General features: G+C 42.1%; 1 protein-coding gene across 3 annotated transcripts; it reads left to right on the forward strand.

Moving 5' to 3' along the window:
* Window positions 1-605: 605 nt before the first annotated feature.
* Window positions 606-19,363, forward strand: LOC114903066 (cytochrome P450 2U1). Of its 3 annotated transcripts, none has more exons than XR_003795632.1 (5): window positions 606-1,173; window positions 13,180-13,815; window positions 16,206-16,437; window positions 17,545-17,712; window positions 18,464-19,363. XR_003795632.1 is itself a non-coding variant. In XM_029235857.1 (5 exons), exons 1-5 carry the CDS (start codon window positions 684-686, stop codon window positions 18,637-18,639), a joined length of 1,632 nt encoding a protein of 543 aa, XP_029091690.1. In that variant the 5' UTR covers window positions 606-683; the 3' UTR covers window positions 18,640-19,363. The 3 variants fall into 3 exon arrangements, 2 of the variants coding, with proteins under 2 accessions (XP_029091690.1, XP_029091692.1); XM_029235857.1 differs by having other exon boundaries at window positions 16,206-16,367; XM_029235859.1 differs by lacking the exon at window positions 13,180-13,815 and having other exon boundaries at window positions 16,206-16,367.
* Window positions 19,364-19,740: the final 377 nt, after the last annotated feature.

Genomic DNA, 19,740 nt, shown 5'->3' on the forward strand with positions numbered 1-19,740 from the left:
CCCACTATTCCCCACCCATCCTTTCTCCGGAGCGTTGGCCACCTACATCTACAAATTCTACACATTGCATTTCCATCATCCTGCTGTCAGTGGGTGGAGGAAAGGGTCATTTCTTCCTCCGAATCCCGATTTGGATAAAGCAGTACCCCTGTCTTTTTGCTACCAGGAGATAGGGCGGGGACCCCCCTCGCCCAGCTCAGGGTAGAAGCGCTGGTGTTGAGGCTGAGTCGTACGAGGGGCCTGTTGACCTGGCACGGTTTAAGCACTCAACTGACAAATAACACAAGAAATCCGGTAACCAATCAGAGCGTAAGGGTGTGGTGCGAGCATCTTTTTTTTCAGGGGCGGTCACAGCCAAGTCTGACCCAGCGGAGGGGCGCGACCCGGATTGGGCGGCCAACTTCCAGACGGCTTGCCCAGCCTGGTCCGCGGACCGCCACAGCCTGGTTGCGAGCGCGTCCCCGTTTCTTCTCGGGCGTCGCTGATTGGAGGGGCTGGGGAGGAAGCGGTGGGCGCAGCCAATCCGGAGCGGCCTCCGCCGCTCTCCTCCCCGCCCCCGCCGCTCTCCTCCCCGCCCCCGGGCTTCAAGGGGAGTTGGCCTTGGGGCCGAGCACCGGTGTCTGCGTATGCTCTCATGAGGATAGCGGCAGGACCCCGGGGCTGAGGACTCCGGCGCACAGGCCATGGCTTCCGCAGGGCTGCCCCAGGCTCCCGCTGAGGACTACCCCTGGCCTCTGCGCCTTCTGCACGCGCCCCCGGGGCTGCTGCGGCTGGACCCCACGGGCGGCGCGCTGCTGCTTCTCGTTCTCGCCGCGCTGCTGGGCTGGAGCTGGCTGTGGCGGCGCCCGAAGCGGGGCATCCCCCCCGGGCCCACGCCCTGGCCCGTGGTGGGCAACTTCGGCTTCGTGCTGCTGCCGCCTTTCCTCCGACGGAAGAGCTGGCCGTACCGGCGGGCAAGGACCGGAGAATTGAATACCTCGGGCCTGGGCGTGCAGTTGCTCCTGGCAGACATGGCCCGTGTGTACGGCAACATCTACAGCTTCTTCATCGGCCACTACCTGGTGGTGGTCCTCAACGACTTCCACAGCGTGCGCGAGGCGCTGGTGCAGCAGGCCGAGGTCTTCAGCGACCGCCCGCGGATGCCGCTCAACTACATCCTGACCAAGGGGAAGGGTGAGCTGGGCCGCGGCCGCGGGAGCCTTGGGGGTCAGGGGTCACGGGCCGTGTGCGCGCGCGGATGGGGCTGCAGGTGCGCCGGAGCTGGGGGTTCTGTGCCCCTTGCGGCCGCGCGCACCCAACCTGCCTCACACCTGCACCCAGCGCGGGAGGGGGAGGGCGGCGCTGCCTCCCACTCCCGGTGCCTTTGAGATCCCCTGCAGCTGTGATAGGTTCCATCTTTCCAGGAGTATTCGCTCCTTCCCAGAATGAGGCCTCACTCTTCAGGCTGTGTTCCCGACGAGAAACTTCGGCCGTGTTAGAAAGAGAGAGGGATATTTACACCTTTTGCGTTTTGGGTGCAAGAGTTTAAGATTATTTCCCCATAAGATAGGAAGTCCAGAAAACACGATAGGAACTAATTGGCAAACCTAATGTACAATAGGTTTATAGTTTCTGTGATTCCTGCTTATGGAAGGCTAAGTTGGGCAGTTTTGAGCGTTGGTAAACATGTTATCCGCTGCAATAGAATATCACATTTGCCCTTTTTGTTTATCAGTGTTCCCCTTTGTCTTATTGGCCGGCACAGGTCCCAGACTGTGTTTCCGTCTGTGTCAATCCTACCCTTCGGTCAGGTGTTAATTTTTTTTTTTTTTTTACATCTTTATTGGAGTATAATTGCTTTACAATGGTGTGTTAGTTTCTGCTTTATAACAAAGTGAATCAGTTATACATATACACATGTTCCCATATCTCTTCCCTCTTGCGTCTCCCTCCCTCCCACCCTCCCTATCCCACCCCTCTAGGTGGTCACAAAGCACCGAGCTGATCTCCCTGTGCTATGCGGCTGCTTCCCACTAGCTATCTGTTTTACGCTTGGTAGCGTATATATGTCCATGCCACTCTCACACTTTGTCACAGCTTACCCTTCCCCCTCCCCATATCCTCAAGTCCATTCTCTAGTAGGTCTGTGTCTTTATTCCCGTCTTACCTCTAGGTTCTTCATGACTTTTTTTTTTTCTTAAATTCCATATATATGTGTTAGCATACGGTATTTGTCTTTCTCTTTCTGACTTACTTCACTCTGTATGACAGACTCTAAATGTCTTTCCCTCAGGGAGTTTTTTTCCTCACTTCCGTTCCAGGTAAGTTAGTCTCCCTTGTTAGAACCAGTTTCATTGAACAAGTACTTTTCCTTCACTGCACTTATCAATATTGAGGCTTCATAATTCTGTAACCTTGGCCTGAATGTGAGTCTTCACCACTAGACTGACATCTAGGAAGACAGAGTTACTCCTTGTCCTGCCTGGCACATATAGGAGTCAATAACTATTTATTAAGTAAATGAACTACTACTTCCTTTTCCTGGCATGTGGTATAAAGAGATCCAGGCTTTTCAGAATCTGATGAAGCCAGAATAATGGTGATCTTAATATTCTAAATGTCCCACTGAAAAATAAATCATACATATCACAGTTCATACCTTACTCTCTCCATGTCTTTACACCTGCTGCTTCTTCTACCTGGAATTCTCTTCCGTTCTCATGGCTGCCTGGAGAACTCCCACCTGCTTTTCTTTCCCTCTTTTTAAAAAAATAGTGGTGAAATACAAATAACATAAAATTTACCATCTTAATCATTTTTAAGTGTACAGTTTAGTGGTATTAAGTCATTCACATTGTTGTGAAATCATCACCACTGTCTTCAGAACTCTTTTCATCTTGCAGAACTGAAAGTTTATACCCATTAAACAAACACTAAAAACCCATTAAACATTTAAAAACTCTCTAACCTCTGGCAACCACCATTCTGTTTTCCGTCTCTGTGAATTTGACTATCCTAGGTACTTTATACAAGTGGAATCATACAATATTTATCCTTTTGTGACTGACGTATTTCACTTAGTATAATGTTTTAAGGTTCACCCATATTGTACCATGTGTGAGAATTGCTTTCCTTTTTAAGACTGAATACTATTCCATTGAATGTATGTACCACATTTTGTTTATCCATTCGTCCCCTGATGGATACTTGCATGCTTCCATCTTTAGACTATAGTGAAAACTGCTGCTGTGAACATGGTATGTCTACAAATATCTGTTGAAGTCCTTGCTTTCAGTTCTTATGGGTGTAAATCCAGAAGTGGAATTGCTTGATCATATTATATGTTTAATATTTTTGAGTAACTGCCATACCATTTTCCATAGCAGCTGCACCATTTTGCATTCCTGCCAGCAACAGCCAATGTTTCAGTTTCTCCACATCCTCACCAACACTTGTGTTGTATTTTTTCATACCTGCTTAAATGTCACCTCTCTGAGAATGTGTTCTGTGACCTATTTCTCTATCCTCCCAGGTACAGGTGAGCTACTCTTTTCTCTGTGATACCACTGTTTTCGTTTAAACCCTCATCGCATTCCCTAGCAGCCAGTAAGTCTTGTCAGCCTGCTGCAGATATATCCATGTTCTGTATCCGTTCACTTCTCTCCATTTCCATCTCATCCAAGCTACCATCGTTTTTCATTTCCAGAAGCCTCTTAACTAGCCTGCTTGCTTCTGCTCTGATCTTTTATCCATACAGCAGCCAAAGGGATTTCTTTAAAAAAAAAAAAAAATGTGAATCAGAACAAATCATGTCGCTTCCCCCACTGAAACCAGTTGTTTCCGACTCCATACTAGACCTACTGTGTCCCAAAGGATCTGGCCTCTGCCTGCCTTTCTCACTTTATCTCTTTCCACTCTCGCTTTATTGTACATTTCAAGTACAGTGTCTGCTCTGGACACACTAAGCTGATTCCTGGAAGGTTGGTGACTGCCTCAGGCTACTGGGTTTTGTCGTCCTTAGGCCTGGGATAACTTAAAAAAAAATTTTTTTTAATATTTATTTATTTGGTTGCACTGGGTCTTAGTTGCGGCAGGCGGGCTCCTTAGTTGTGGCACGCTTGTGGGATCTAGTTCCCTGACCAGGGATCGAACCCGGGCCCCCTACATTGGGAGCTCGGAGTCCTATATCCACTGTGCCACTGGGGAAGTCCCCTGGGATAACTTTTTACTTGGTTTATTCCTTATCATCTCTCAGGCCAATTGTCACCTTTCACTACTATTTTAGACACTGCCCAATATCACAGCTTATTTTATCTCATTTATATTTCACTAACCTCATTCATTAAAAACTTTGAAAGCATTTAGCCTATTACCAACCCCACTTACCATTGGAATGTGAACTCTGTGAGGGCAAAGATCTGGCTCATCTTGTTAACCACTGTATGCCTTCTAATCGGCACAGAGCAGGTAATCAAGAAATGAATGAATGCATGCATACATCTATTGATACATACATACATCTAACATCTGTTGATGCACTTACCACATTATATTGTCACTTTTGTTGCTCATCTGTCTTTTCCTCCTGATTTTTAAAGGTAGGAATTAGATTTTCTTCTTCCAGGTCCTTCTTGGTGGGTGCATAGTTTGGTTAAGAATCTATAAGGCAGTTTCTAAGTATTAGTTGGATCACAGTTTATTATTGGATCCCTCCTTATTTTGTAAAGTCTTGGGAGCCTGGGGTAATCTGGTGCTTCAGCATCTCAACTAAAGCATTAATTCCTCCAAGAGACAGGACTTTTTAGGTGCTGCTGCTCTTGTATTCTGGTGGATATGTGTTGGGCGAATGTGCTGTGAGAAATTTATGTTGCTGGTGAAAATGATTGACAGGAGAAAGTAAAGCAAGAACCATATGTCACAAGGAAAATGCTTGTCAATTTAACTTGGAATAAAGAACAGGCCATCTGAATAGGAAAATGTAGATAGTCAAGGAATCTTTTAATGGAATTGTTTCAAGGGTGAAAAATAAAAGGGGAGAATGTGAGTTTATTTCAAGATGCCCATCGAAGGATGAAGAAGCAGATGAGTTCTGGGTAGCCGTCATAGATCAAGAATTGGATGGCATAGTCATCCTGAAGAAGATAGGCCACAGGAGTGAAAGGCTGAGCGGCTCAGCTCAGCAAGATTTGAGGAGTGCCCGAGCCACCTTCAGTGCTGTTTCCAGTGGCAAGACTGTAAAATGCGGAAGTTGTCCAGAAGCAGGATGCATAGACTCTAAGAGAAAGAAAAGTGATATTAAGAATTAGAGGCCAATAACGTTATTAAATGTTTATATTTATTTTTATAAGATATTTGTAAAAGAGTTTTGCTGCTAAAGTTGATGAGACTCGAAGAGAAGGAATATTTCATGAACAGTGATGTGCTGGAAATAGTTCACTTAACACATTGCCATCAAGTTCTAGAATGTAGGGAGGTTATTTATTATATTTGAGTTTTTCAAATTATCATGCTTGTACAAGTTGATGTTCTTTTTAAGCATGAAAATTATAGTAAGGTGGATAGGCCAGAAAGATGTTCTACATTAGGTATGCCCATCATACTTATTCATCCATCTGATTCTGTTCCTGAGCAGGAAATAAAGTTACAAAGTCAGATTAAGAGGTACAAACTACTAAGTATAAAATAAATAAGCTACAAGGGTATGTTGTACATCACAAGGAATATAGCCAATGTTTTATAATAACATTAAATGGAGTATAATCTAAAAATTTTGAAACACTGTCTTATATGCCTGAAACTAATATAATATTGTAAATTAACTATACTTCAATAAAAAAACATACAGTCAGATACAAGGCTACCAAAAGAGTACTTTAAGTGTGGTCTGTTTCTTCTCAAAGGTTTATGCACATCACATTTTTATTATAAAATATTTCAAATATAAAGTTCAGAGAGTAATATAAACTCATTCATCACTGTTCACATTTGCTTCAGATTCATAAACAGTGCATAACTTCATTTGGTATGTTTTTTAAAACCTTACATATGTCATATATTTATAAAGTATCTTTCTACCTCTAGCTTTTGTAATTTATCTATTTCCCTGTTGATAGAAATTAGATTACTTCTAATTTTGAGAGATTTTGAGAGACTTGGAGCAAGAGTCAAAGGAAATTGCAAGACATGAAAATGGGAGGCAAAAGGAAATTTTGAAGAACTTTAGAAGTACAGGATAGACCAGTCAGGACTAACTACCTTGAAGGGGTACAAGATACAAAATGAAATTAGGAAATAAAGAAAGAAAGTGAAAGTTCATTTGAGCAATTTGAAAATAAATGAGGAAAACGAGATAACTGAATCTTGTAGTAAATGCAGTAAAGTACATATTTTAGATAGTTACATGCTCATTTCAAGAAGGCCTGAATTCCCACTAAGAGGGACACTTATATGACCCTATGGAAGGGAAGGGCAAATATAATCAGTGGATAACACTTTCTCTGCTTCAAGAGAAAGAAAACGTATGTGTGATTAATGTAGAATTGCATCAAATTTAATGTATTTTAACTATTTTTATTTTAGTAATATATGTTGCTTATTGTAAAACATAAAACATGGAACAGGAGTAAAAGAATTCTTTTAAAAAATAATTGAAAATCATCTGTGATCAGTGTTATTTTGAGATAGCCACTATTAACGTTTTTATGTATCACCTTTGTTTTAGTCTATTTGAGCTGCTGCTGTAACAGAGTTCCATGGGCTAGGTGGCTTATAAACAACAGAATTTATTGCTGGAGTCTGAGAGTTCAAGATCAAGGTGCCAGCTGATTGGTGTCTGTTGAGGGCCAGCTTCCTGACTCACAGACAACTGTCTGTAATGTCACATGGTGAAGGGAGCAAGGGAGATCTCTGGGGCCTCTTTTATAAAGGCACTAATCCCATTCATGAGGGCTCCATCCTCATGACCTAATCACATCCCAAAGATTACTTTCAAATACCATCACACTGGGCATTAGGATTTAACATATGAATTCTGAAGGGACACATTCAGTCTGTGGCAGCCTTCTAGTATTTTTTTTTCTATATGTACAGGTATTTTAAAAAATATATTTGCTTCCTTGAAATGGAAACATATTCTTCACACTCTTTAAAATTATTTTTATCACTTAAAGTATTATGAATATTTTTCGATATTATTGAATTTTCTACAAAGTTCTTAAAAACTGTACAATATTCCTTTGTGAGAATGTATCATAGTCAATTTAGCCTATCCTTTGTTTGGTTTGAGGTAGATGTTTGTTTCAGCCGTCTAGCACCTAGTCCTCTGACAAGAGCACTCCCTTCTTCTGAGTAACTCTGGCTCCACCACCCTTTTGTATCCATTAACTGTGGTTGGAACGGGAGATGCCATATCTTTACATGAATTCCCGTCTCTGACCACAGTGATTAGTCAGGGGATAGACCCCTGATCAAAGGTGAGTTGATCAGAATATCTCACCTCTTTGTGATGGTAGTGAGTCTGTGGGCTGGACACAACTCAAAAGTTCATAGCTACAGATCGATCCCCACATAGTTTTGGGGTAAGAATTGATACTTGTGGCATAGTTTGGAAACCTCAAGCCAAATAATAAATGTAAAGTATTCCAAATTGGTATCACCATGGAATACCTGACTGAAACATCTGAGTCCTTCCCCAGCATTTGTCAGGTTAGAACTAGAGAATAGAGGGCTTTAGAGGGCTTTTATCTCCCGTGGTGAAAATGGGAGAATGGGCATCTCAAGATAGCTCCCAGTTCTTGGAAAAGCTGGTTCACAGTAGGAAAGAATGAAGTCAGTCAGGAAGAAAGAAGTGAAAAATAGGTGCAGAGAGGAGTTCAGTGGCATTTAGTCTTCTCGAAGGTGGTAACACCCAGCTCTTCCTGCTTTTTGGTTTCATCCACAGCCTAACTGGCCTTTTTGCCAGACTAGCTTGAGGGTATGTTTTTGTCATTCCCAAACAATAGTCCTGGTGTTTGCTTTGGAGCCATGTTTAATTTTCAGTGTTACTATCCTCCTTGAGATGAAGTCTTTGTATACATCCATTGTATCATTCAGGGCTAAGAATGGAGATGTCAGCAACTACAGGGTATGCCTGAACCTCTTCCAAACACTCTAAGACTCTAGGCCAGCGGTCCCCAACCTTTTTGGCACCAGGGACCAGTTTCGTGGAAGACAGTTTTTCCACAGATGGGGGGGTGGTGGTATGGTTTCAGGATGATTCAAGCACATTACATTTATTGTGCACTTTATTTCTATTATTATTACATTCTAATATATAATGAAATAATTATACAACTCACCAGGAGTCAGAGCTCAGGCGGTAATGCGAGCGATGGGGAGCGGCTGTAAATACAGGTGAAGCTTTGCTCACTCACCCACCACTCACCTCCTGCTGTGCGGCCCACTTCCTAACAGGCCACGGACCGATATCGGTCGTGGCCCAGGGGTTGGGGACCCCTGCTTTAAGCCATTCTGGCTTCATGACATGGATATTTTGTAACGTTTGAAACCCTGAGGCCATTAATTCTGTCTCTGCCTCTCATCCCTGGCATTCTCAGGCATTGTCTCCTTGGTCAAGTCTTATCTTGCACTTCATACCTGTCAGATTGTTGTCAAATACCTAATGCCCAGATACTAGTCTCTTTTGAGAAGCCTCCCTCCATTTCCTTGCCTTATCTAAACCTGAATTTTTCCCTGAAGATAATTCAGCCCTCTTGAAATACTGTACCCTCTTTAACTTCCCCCAAGTTCTTTATTTTTCTAAAATGTGCCTTCGTACACATCCTTATTTACAAATGAAGTATCGCTCAGATGTCCTCTCTGAGAAGTACTGCTTTCCCTCAGCTGACATGGTGCTTTTTCCTTTGTCTACATTGCAACTTCAATACACCTCCAACATACAACATTTAATACAATGCATTCCAACAATGCAACATTCAATATAGTCCAACATAACAACATTCGATACTGTACATCCCAACAGTGCAACTTCAGTACAGTCCCAACATAATTCAATACCATATAGTCCAACAATGCAGCATTCAATACCATGCATTCCAACTGTGCAACTTTAGTGCAGTCCACCATACAACATTCAATACAATATGCAACTTCAATACAGTCTAACATACAACAGTGTATTAGAGTTGTTGGTTTATCCAGCTCCTCACAAAACTGGAAGCATCTTGAGAACAAAGACTGTGTCTTTTAAATCTGTATGCCCTTAGTATCTGGCATGTAGCGGACTGTAAGTAAATATTGAGAAAACTAATAGAGGGTATTTATTTCTAAATTTGAGTGTACCTAACAATGTTGTCTAGCATACATATGTACCTAACAATGTAGATATATACAATTTTTAATACATTTTAATTTTATATATTTATATATCTTAATTTTAAAATATTTTATATATTATGTATAAATATCTATATAGCCATGATATATATCTACAAGTAACAAAAACTTACAGAACTGAAAAAAGGAATTGACAAATGCACCATTAGTGCAAATTATTTTAACGTAAGTATTTGAATAGTTGATAGATCAGGCAGATAAAACTTTGGCAGGGATAAAGATTTGATTCTGACAGTTATGTAGCTTTCTCTGTTGGAAAGAGGGCCTTATACCCAACAATTGCTTATATAAAAATTCTTCTCAATTTTATTTGGAAATTTTATTAAAATTGATCACATACTAGACTAAAAAGCTAGCCTCATCAATGTCAAAAATCATCATACTTCCCTGGTGGCGCAGTGGTTGAGTGTCTGCCCGCCGATGCAGGGGACACGGGTTCGTGCCCAGGTCTGGGAAGATCCCACATGCCGCAGAGCGGCTGGGCCCGTGAGCCATGGCCGCTGAGCCTACGCGTCCGGAGCCTGTGCTCCGCAATGGGAGAGGCCACAACAGTGAGAGGCCCGCGTACCGCAAAAAAACAAAAACAAAAACAAACAAAAATCATCATAAGCCAAATTGATCTAGGTGGCAAAAGAGAATCATAATAGAAAAAAATGTTTATACTTTTTTTTAAAAAGATTTATTTTATTATTTACTTATTTATTTTTGGCCGTGTTGGTTCTTAGTTGCGGTATGAGGGCTCTTCGTTGCGGCGTGTGGGCTTCCCTCTAGTCCTGGCGTGCAGGTTTTCTCTCTCTAGTTGTAGTGCACAGGCTCCAGGGCACATGGGCTCTGTAGTTGTGGCACGAGGGTTCCAGAGCGTGGGCTCTGTAGTTTGCAGCACGCAGGCTTTCTGAGGTGTGCGAGCTCAGTAGTCATGGCGCACGTGCTGCATGCTTAGTTGCCCCACGGCATGTGGGATCTTAGTTCCCTAACCAGGAATCGAACCAGCGTCCCCTGCATTGTAAGGCAGATTTTTTACCACTGGACCACCAGGGAAGTCCCCAAATTTTTATACTTAAAATGCATTGAAAAGACATGCACACAATACTGGTGGACTGCAGCTAAAGTGGTACCCAAAGGCAATTGTACATCCTTAACTATCCTTTATTAGGATAAAGTTCTGAAAATTAGTTAGATAGCTAATTTTATATATCTGAAAAAGAACAAAAGAATAAAGGTAAGGAAAAAAGAACATGCCATTATAATTATAGACAAATTCTTCCAGAGAGAAAGAATACACCATGGCTCATTTTAAGAGGTGAGTATATCCAGACAAATACATTATGAGAAAGGAAATTTATAGTCCATTTTCATGTATGAATATGAATTTTTAAAAACTTAACATATTAGGAAACCAAATCCAACAATGTCTTTTAAAAAGCATAAAAATATCATAACCAAAGTTGGATTTATTCTTGGATTGCAGGTAAGTCCAATTATAAAGAAGACAATTTTCAAATTAATCTGTAAGTTAAATGCAGTTCCCATCAAAATCTCAAAGGTGCTTTTTTAAAAATAGAACTTGACAAGCTGATTAAAGTTTGATAAATATGAGTAAACAGCCAAGAGTAATCAAAAAACAATTTTGGAAAAGAACAAGGTGGTGGTGGTGGGGACTTCCCTAGTAAATATTAAGACTTACTATGAAGTCTATTTAGATCTTATTATAGAGTAACAATAGTTAAGACAGTGTGCTTTAAGCACAGTCATAAATAAATACACCAGTGTACAATATAGCAGACTAGAAAACCAATAACCTGAACTGCCTGTGTACAGCAAATGTTGTAGATCAGTAGAGAAAAGGAGAGGCTGTTTCATAAATGGTGCTTGAACAATAGGTTATCAAAATAGGGAGAAAAGTGGATTCCTTCTTCACAATAAGTAGGAATACCTAACATAAATATAAATTCCAGGTAGGTTATAGAGACTTAAATGTGAAAAAGCAAAATTTTACAAGAAAGTAGAGAATGTGTTTATAAACCTGTGGTAGGAAAAGATTTCTAAAATAAGACATGCAGCACAAATCACTAAGAAAAAGATTGAGAAATGGAACTACCTTTAAAACATGTTTATCAAGTAATAGCATTAAAACATGAAAAAGCAATTCACATGATGGGAGACAATGTCTGCTATGCATGTAGAATATATAAGAAGAAGAAAATTGCACAGTTACTAAGTACAAATCACAGAATAGGAAACCTGGCCAGTAACCATATGAGAAGCTGCTCCAACCCACTGTAACAATCAGGGAAATGCACATAAAAATCAGATGAGATGCATTTCAGCCCTCTGATTGGCAAAAATAAAACGTTGATGACTACAAAGTGATGGTAACTATTTGACAAGAGATCATTCATGTACTTCTGGTGTACTCTCCACTTTGGAGAAGAATTTGATAATGTCTAGTCCCATTGAAGGTGTACATATTTTATGACGCATCAATGCACTCTTAGCAATGTCTTCAAAATTCTGATGGAGGGGAAAATGTACAATAAATACATTTTCGAAAAATGTTTAGAAATTTGCCTCTGATGCGTCCTTTCCCAGGAACCTATTAGAGGATGGCCTTCAGCAAAATACAGGAGTGAAATAAGGTAAAGACATAGAATCCAGGAAATGAATTCAATACAGGAGGGTCAAAAAAATTTTCGAAATGATGTCAAATGGAAGTCACAAAACACCTGAACAAAAGGCCTAGAAAGCAACATCAGATTTGAGCAGATGTGTGGAATATTCGAGGCAGGAAAATGGAAGTGACAAGTCATCCAGTACATTTGACCATGTGGATATTTCTATTGAGAGTCATTTTATATAGGTATCAAAGATTGTGAGAAAACAACCACTGAGAGGGGTCTTTATTTCATCCTCAGCTGTATTCACAGCATCCCAGTGTCTAGCACATAGTAGGCATTCAGAAATATTTGTTAAATGAATGAAGCATGTCCTTGAAGGTAGCAGGAATGAAGTGGATGAAAAATGGAAGGAGGAGAGCTGGCTGAAACAATAAAGCACACCATGGAAAAGAGAATGAAGTAAGTGACAGGAAACAAAGAAAATTTGAGAACAATCTGATACAACATCTGGGAGCAATTCTTTTGGGTTTGATGGTGGAAGATGTATAACATAAGTGAGAATCAAATAAGATGTAGTTGTGAATGCCCTTGAGTTCAGATGTTTTAAAATTAGGGCTGTTTGCAACTACAGACATTTTAGATTACCTGCCAGTTATTTGATCCAAACTTTGATGGCCAATGGGCTGTTGATTTATTCAGTTCATATTTAACAATCTCCTCCTTTGTACACAGCACTATGTCAGAAGTTTGGATTTTAATGATGAGCAAAATCAGATATTGTCCCTGCCCTCATGTGCAATCTGTTAACCATGCTTATCCTTCTGTTCACATTTATCTAGCCTGAAATATTTTCTTAGTCTGTATTCACTCTTATGAAAATAAGGTTTTGAAATTTACACTAACTCTAGAAATGGAAACTCGTTTCATTTCACCAGGAGTTAGTATATATAATAATAAGCTTTATAGAAAATTTTCCTAATCAAATTGGATATGACTTTTGTTATTATAAACATACACTATCTTGATAACTAAATTTTGCTAGTCATTCTTGGCTGGTGATCTTTATCTGTTCGTATGTGAACTTTGCACAAGTGACTTGAGAAATACAAATACCCTTCATGGTTGGTCCTGTTGAGTATTAATTATCAAGCATTGCTCTTTCTTACCTTCTTTCCTTGGTGTCCTTTTGCAGGGATTGTATTCGCACATTATGGTCCAGTCTGGAGACAACAGAGGAAGTTCTCTCATTCAACTCTTCGTCATTTTGGCTTGGGAAAGCTTAGCTTGGAGCCCAAGATTATTGAGGAGTTCAAATATGTGAAAGAGGAAATGCAAAAGAATGGAGAAGTCCTCTTCAATCCTTTCCCCATTGTCAACAACGCGGTCTCTAACATAATTTGCTCTTTGTGCTTTGGCCAGCGGTTTGATTACACCAATAGTGAGTTTAAGAAAATGCTTAATTTTATGTCACGAGCGTTAGAAATCTGTCTGAACACCCAGCTCCTCTTGGTCAACATATGCTCGTGGCTTTATTACCTTCCCTTTGGACCATTTAAGGAATTAAGACAGATTGAAAAGGATTTAACTATTTTCCTTAAAAAAATCATCGAAGACCATCGAGAGTCTCTGGATGTAGAGAACCCTCAGGACTTCATAGACATGTATCTTCTCCATGTGGAGGAGGAGAGGAAAAATAATAGCAATAGTAGTTTTGATGAAGATTACTTATTTTATATCATTGGCGATCTCTTCATTGCTGGCACTGATACCACAACTAACTCTTTGCTTTGGTGCCTCCTGTATATGTCACTGAACCCCGACGTACAAGGTAATAAACAGATGTTTCCTTTATTCATGGCAAAACCAGGATATGTTTTTTTCCATTTCCATTTAAATCAGCAACCTTTGTGATCCTGTGGCTCCTGTCAGTAAGCAATGTCTTCAGGCTGGAAAACAAAATGGAAATACTTGCATCTCATAGGGAATGGGTAAGGTGTTAACAACGAAACTCCAAGTTTCTAGACAGTGGCACTAAGATCACAGCTTGCTTGAATCTGCTTTAAATCTCTACAGGTCTGATTCTGTGTGAAATCTATGATGAAGAAAGAACTTTAGAGAAGACTATTTTAGAGTTGAAGAGAGTCATAGTGATCATCTGAACCCATTCATCTTTTTTGAAGATGAGACCAGAGGCCCAGAGAAGTTCTGTGATTTTCACAAGGTCACGGAGCTAGTTCCGCCACATCAATACCAATAGGTAGTGAATTTCAGTGGAAGTTCATAGTGGAAGGATACAGGAGAGAATAGTGTATTCATTTTCCGTTGCTCCTACAACAAATAACCACACAGTGACAACACAAATTTGTTACGTTACAGTTCTATACATTAGAAGTCTGACACATGTCTCAGTGAACCAAAATCAAGATGTTGGCAGGGCTGCGTTCTTTTCTGGAGGCTCTGGAGGAGAATTCATCTCCTTGCCATTTGCAGCTTCCTTGGCTCATGGCCCCCTTGCTCCATCTTTGAAGCCAGCAATGTTGCATCTCTCTGACCATTCTTTCGCAGTCATATCTCCCTCTGACTCCAAACTGGGAAAAGTTTCCAATTTTTTTTTTTTTTGGCTGCATCGGGTCTTCATTGCTGTGCGTGGGCTTTCTCTAGGTGTGGTGAGCTGGGGCTACTCTTCGTTGCGGTGCGCTGGCTTCTCATTACGGTGGCTTCTCTTCTTGCGGAGCACAGGCTTTAGGCGCGCGGGCTCGGCAGTTGCTGTGCACAGGCTCTAAGGCGCGTGGGCTTCAGTAGTTGTGTCTCGCGGGCTCTAGAGCGCAGGCTCAGTAGTTGTGGTGCACAGGCTTAGTTGCTCTGCAGCATATGGAATCTTCCCGGACCAGGGCTCGAACCCATGTCCCCTGCATTGGCAGGCGGATTCTTAACCACTGTGCCACCAGGGAGGTCCCAGTTCTCCAATTTTAAAACCCATGTAATTAGGCTGGACACACCCAGAAAATCCAGCATAATCTCCCCATCACAAAGTCCTTAATTTAATCACATCTGCAAAGTCCCTTTTTACCAAATAAGGTAGCATATTCACAGGTTCCAGGGGATTATGGCATGGACATCTTTGAGGGACCATTTCCTGCCTACTATAGATGGGATTGTGCCTACCTATATTCATTAACTATTGATGAGTAACAAATTATCCCAAAATTTAGCATCTTAAAACAACAACCAGGGCTTCCCTGGTGGCGCAGTGGTTGAGAGTCCGCCTGCCGATGCAGGGGACACGGGTTCGTGCCCTGGTCCGGGAAGATCCCACATGCCGCGGAATGGCTGGGCCCATGCGCCATGGCCGCTGAGCCTGTGCATCCAGAGCCTGTGCTCCGCAACGGGAGAGGCCACAACAGTGAGAGGCCCGCATACGGCAAAAAAAAAAAAAAAAAAAAGACCCAACCATTTATTATTTCACATAGTTTCTGAGGATCAGGTATCCAGGAGCAGCTTTAGCCTGGATGGTCTGGCTTAGGATTTCTCACGAAGTTGTAATCAAGATGTTGGCCTGGGGCTACAAACATCTATAGACTTGATTGGGACTGAAGGATCCACTTGCAAGATGACTCATCCACGTGGCGGCTGGCTGCAGGTCTTGCCACTTGGAACTTTCCGTAGGGCTGCTTTACTGGCAGCTGCCTTCCCCCAGAATGAATGACCCTAGAGAGTAAGTGGCCAAGACAAAAACCATAGTGTCTTTTATAACCTAAGCTCAGAACGGTCATGCCATTGCTTCTCCTTTATTCTGTCGGTCACATAGACCAATTTGGAACAGAGTGGGAGGGGATGGCACGAAGTTGGGAACACCAAGAAGTGGGGGTCACTGGGGGTCATGTTGGGCTACCACACGTTGTCACAGGTAAAAGCTTAGAGCCAATCAGATGTTGATACGAGAGAATAATTCCGAGTGCTCCTGAATCCAGAGTGCTTTCCCCTTTGCCACTCTGTCCTGCCATCGTCCTTCAGAATCCCAGGCTGGTACAGGGTCCCTGGGACCAGCTGCCTCCACTGGAATATCTGATCAGTGTTTCACTTCACTGAGGCCAAGTCAGGTGTGTGCTGCCGACTTGTCAGCTGTGTGGATGTGGTGATGGGAAGAGTGTATGGGAGGGCAGTCTCTCCCGGCTTAGCTTTTGGATTATGCTTTCCTTTTTTTTTTTTTCTGTATAGAAAAGGTTCATGAAGAAATTGAAAGGGTCATTGGTGGTGACCGTGCCCCCTCCCTCACTGACAAGGCCCGGATGCCCTACACAGAAGCCACCATCATGGAGGTGCAGAGGCTGAGTGTGGTGGTGCCACTCTCCATCCCTCACATGGCCTCGGAGGAAACAGGCAAGTCCAGGGCCTTCCTCCTTGGAACGCCCTCGAGGGAAGCCCGTCCCCTTCATCCAGAGGACTTGAGGTGAGGTTGTGGCAAGGGTTTGTTGTCATGGATAATCAAATGACCAGAGGACGCTTCCCGCCTCAGCTGTCCCTTATTTGCCCTACGGCTGGCGTTCCAGCCCCGCCTGTTTGGTAAATAGCTCTCTAGCCTTCAGAGCGTGCACACTTAACACTGGCCAAATTTTGCTGCCGTTTAAGGTGGCTGTACTGGCAGAAAAAAGCTCCAGAATGAACAAAGGCCCCTCTCTGTCCTCCTGTTCTTGGAGGCCCGAAGAGCTAGCCTAATTATGAAATTAAGGCGCTTAACTGGGAATTATTCTACTTCATTTTTTGCGGTTCTGCAACTGAAGCACAAGTATTACAGAATTAGAAGAGCCCATCTGATTCTGAAGGCACATGTTTCAGCCTTTCACCTACAGTGTCCTGGCCATTTAGGCACTCAGACTCACTGTAAAAATCCCTCATAACAAGGAGTTGTCGTCCTCCGGAGATAGCCCGTGATGAAATGGGCTTAAATCTAGTTACAAGACAGCTGTAGGAGGCAATCACTTATAGATGACATTGGATCACTTAACAGTTTCTTTGGTGTAAATTAGATACAAGGTGTGTGCAGTATCCTTGGGGCATTGTTTAAAGTGCATGTGAACTTGTCAGCTGGTATGAACCAGCATTGACTTCCCTGTACATCCCTTTACCTTAGTTTACCTTCTTCATTGTATTGTGTGACATAAAAGCCTGGGAACTGTAAAATTGTATACAAGTATTAGGGATTTGTAATTCTTTGGGAAAGTTCACCTGAAATGCCCTATGATTTCCGTTTTAATGTTTTCTCTTAATTGTAATGTTTTTATCATTTGATTTAATTGATTAACTCAACATCCATCAGAGCAACTCCTGTGCCCTGTCTCAGGCTGGGTCCTGGGAGGGTATGGAGAGGATGCCAGTTGATAAGGTTTTGCCTCTGCCCTCAAGTACCTCAAAGTTTACTCTCAGCAGATTAAGAAGCTAGATATGTAACTAGTTTTTGTCTGTTTGTTCGTTTGTATTTTTAGAGAGTGTTGTTTACCAAGAGTTATTAGTAAAAGCGTGTTGAATAATACTGTGGTTTCGTTTTGTTTTGTTTTAGTGCTGCAAGGGTATACCATTCCTAAAGGCACGATAATATTACCCAACTTGTGGTCAATACACAGAGACCCAGCCATTTGGGAGAAACCAAATGATTTCTACCCTAATCGATTTCTGGATGATCAAGGACAACTTATTAAAAAGGAAACATTTATTCCTTTTGGGATAGGTCAGTTAAACTTTTATTTTCTTAATGGCATAATTTAAAAAAGAAATAGAACCAAAAGAATCTTCTATTATTTCATGATACTCTTTTAAAAATGTTTCTTTCTTGGCAAGCTAATGTAAGAGAGAAATAATTTAGATAATGCATCTCCACTATGTTTATTTCAGATTTTAAAAACAAAGTGAAAGCAATTGGTTTTAAATCTTTAAATATGACTAGAAATCTTCCTTTTTGAGTTGTCCAGGTGATTGTTTGAGTCCCAGGGAACTGTTGGAGTTAAGAGCAGCTTTTGACCTGCCTGAATGGTGGGTGAGAGGGTGGGCTCTCTAATCTCACCAGTCCCTCTTTTAGGTTCCTAGATTAGGGCATGTAGGCTTCCTTCTGTAGAAAAGGAATGCTCCAGAGATTCTTTTTTGATATCTTTTTCTCCTTAATCTTCCAGGTAAGAGCAAGTAAAGAGATAAGTAAGTATGGAGGAGACAAGGTAGCCCGCCTCATTGGCTCCGTCTCTAGCTCCTATCTAGGATGTGGATAGATTTTTATGAGTAGGAGTTAAAATGTGAACTTGGTATGCAAAAATTCTGATCAGCATAGACTGTGGGAAGCCACGGGGTATATGTGGCAATTTTATTTCAAAACTCTCTATGTCTGCCTTTAAAACACTCAATTTAGAAATTTCATAAATTTATCCCTTTTGAGGTAGGAAAAGGGCTGGTATTATAATCCTTACTTTTTTTCCTGGTCTCATTTTTAGGGAAGCGGGTATGTATGGGAGAGCAGCTGGCAAAGATGGAATTATTCCTGATGTTCGTGAGCCTAATGCAGAGTTTCACATTTGCTTTGCCTAAGGACTCGAAGCCGATCCTGACTGGGAAATATGGTCTAACTTTAGCCCCACATCCGTTTAATATAATCATTTCAAAGAGATAAAGAACATCTCCAGGAAGAGATGGTGCAGAGAATGTAAATACATGTCCTTCTAAACAGATTCTTCCTTCTGTAATTGACAGCGGATCCAGCAACTCTGCAGGTCTAGGTTAGGCTTGGATTAGAGAGAGATTGGAAAGAGGGTAGAGACGTGGGACCTTTCGTCTCGGAGGGTTCCTCAGAAGGAAACTTCAGCCATTTTAGTAATGCACGTCACTTGGGGGATGGCGACAAAAGTACTGGGTTCGGAAGCAGGGGATCCAGATTCTATTCCCAGCAGCCTCCACCAATGAGCATTTCTTCTCATCCCTCAGTGCCTCAGTCATTCCACGTGGAAAATGACGGTAACAAAATTTGACTTCTCTCTCTATCTTGGCATGAATGATGGTCAAACGCTCCATCTTTTCTGACATCACCAAAGCACTGTTAAGCTCTGGAGAACAAATTCAGGAGGAGAAGGAAGACCTACCTGTTTAAGACCCATGACAACATGAAAGTGGTGTTCAGACTTGAATACTTCATCAGAGAAGGACGTGGGTTTAGGGGACAATGAATTAGAGCTTTTCTTATTTATTTATTTTTTTACTTAATTTCTTTTTGGCTGCGTTGCGTCTTCGTCACTGCGTGGGCTTTCTCTAATTGCGGTGAGCAGGGGCTACTCTTCATTGCCGTGCGTGGGCTCTCATTGCGGTGACTTCTCTTGTTGCGGGGCACAGGCTCTAGGGCACACGCGGGCTCAGTAGTTGTGGCGCACGGGCTTAGTTGCTCCACGACATGTGGGATCTTCCTGGACCAGGGCTCGAACCCGTGTCCCCTGCATTGGCAGGCAGATTCTTTTTTTTTTTTTTTAATTTTTTAAAAAATTCATTTATTTTTGGCTGTGTTGGGTACTCGTTGCTGCACGCGGGCTTTCTCTAGTTGCAGCGACCAGGGGCTACTCTTTGTTGAGGTGCACAGGCTACTCGCTGCGGTGGCTTCTCTTGTTGCGGAGCATGGGCTTTAGGTGCACAGGCTTCAGTAGCTGTGGCACGTGGGCTCAGTAGTTGTGGCTCATGGGCTCTAGAGTTCAGGCTCAGTAGTTGTGGCGCACGGGTTTAGTTGCTC

This window comes from Monodon monoceros, unplaced genomic scaffold, assembly GCF_005190385.1.
Source record: "Monodon monoceros isolate NGI ecotype Baffin Bay Population unplaced genomic scaffold, NGI_Narwhal_1 Super_Scaffold_20, whole genome shotgun sequence".
NCBI lineage: Eukaryota > Metazoa > Chordata > Mammalia > Artiodactyla > Monodontidae > Monodon > Monodon monoceros.

Coding starts and splice junctions, on each gene's coding strand:
- LOC114903066 (XM_029235857.1), top strand. CDS start 684: ATGGCTTCCGCAGGGCTGCCCCAGGCTCCCGCTGAGGACTACCCCTGG. Junction 16,368..17,544: donor CATGGCCTCGGAGGAAACAG/GCAAGTCCAGGG, acceptor GTTTTGTTTTAG/TGCTGCAAGGGTATACCATT. Junction 17,713..18,463: donor ATTTATTCCTTTTGGGATAG/GTCAGTTAAACT, acceptor TCTCATTTTTAG/GGAAGCGGGTATGTATGGGA.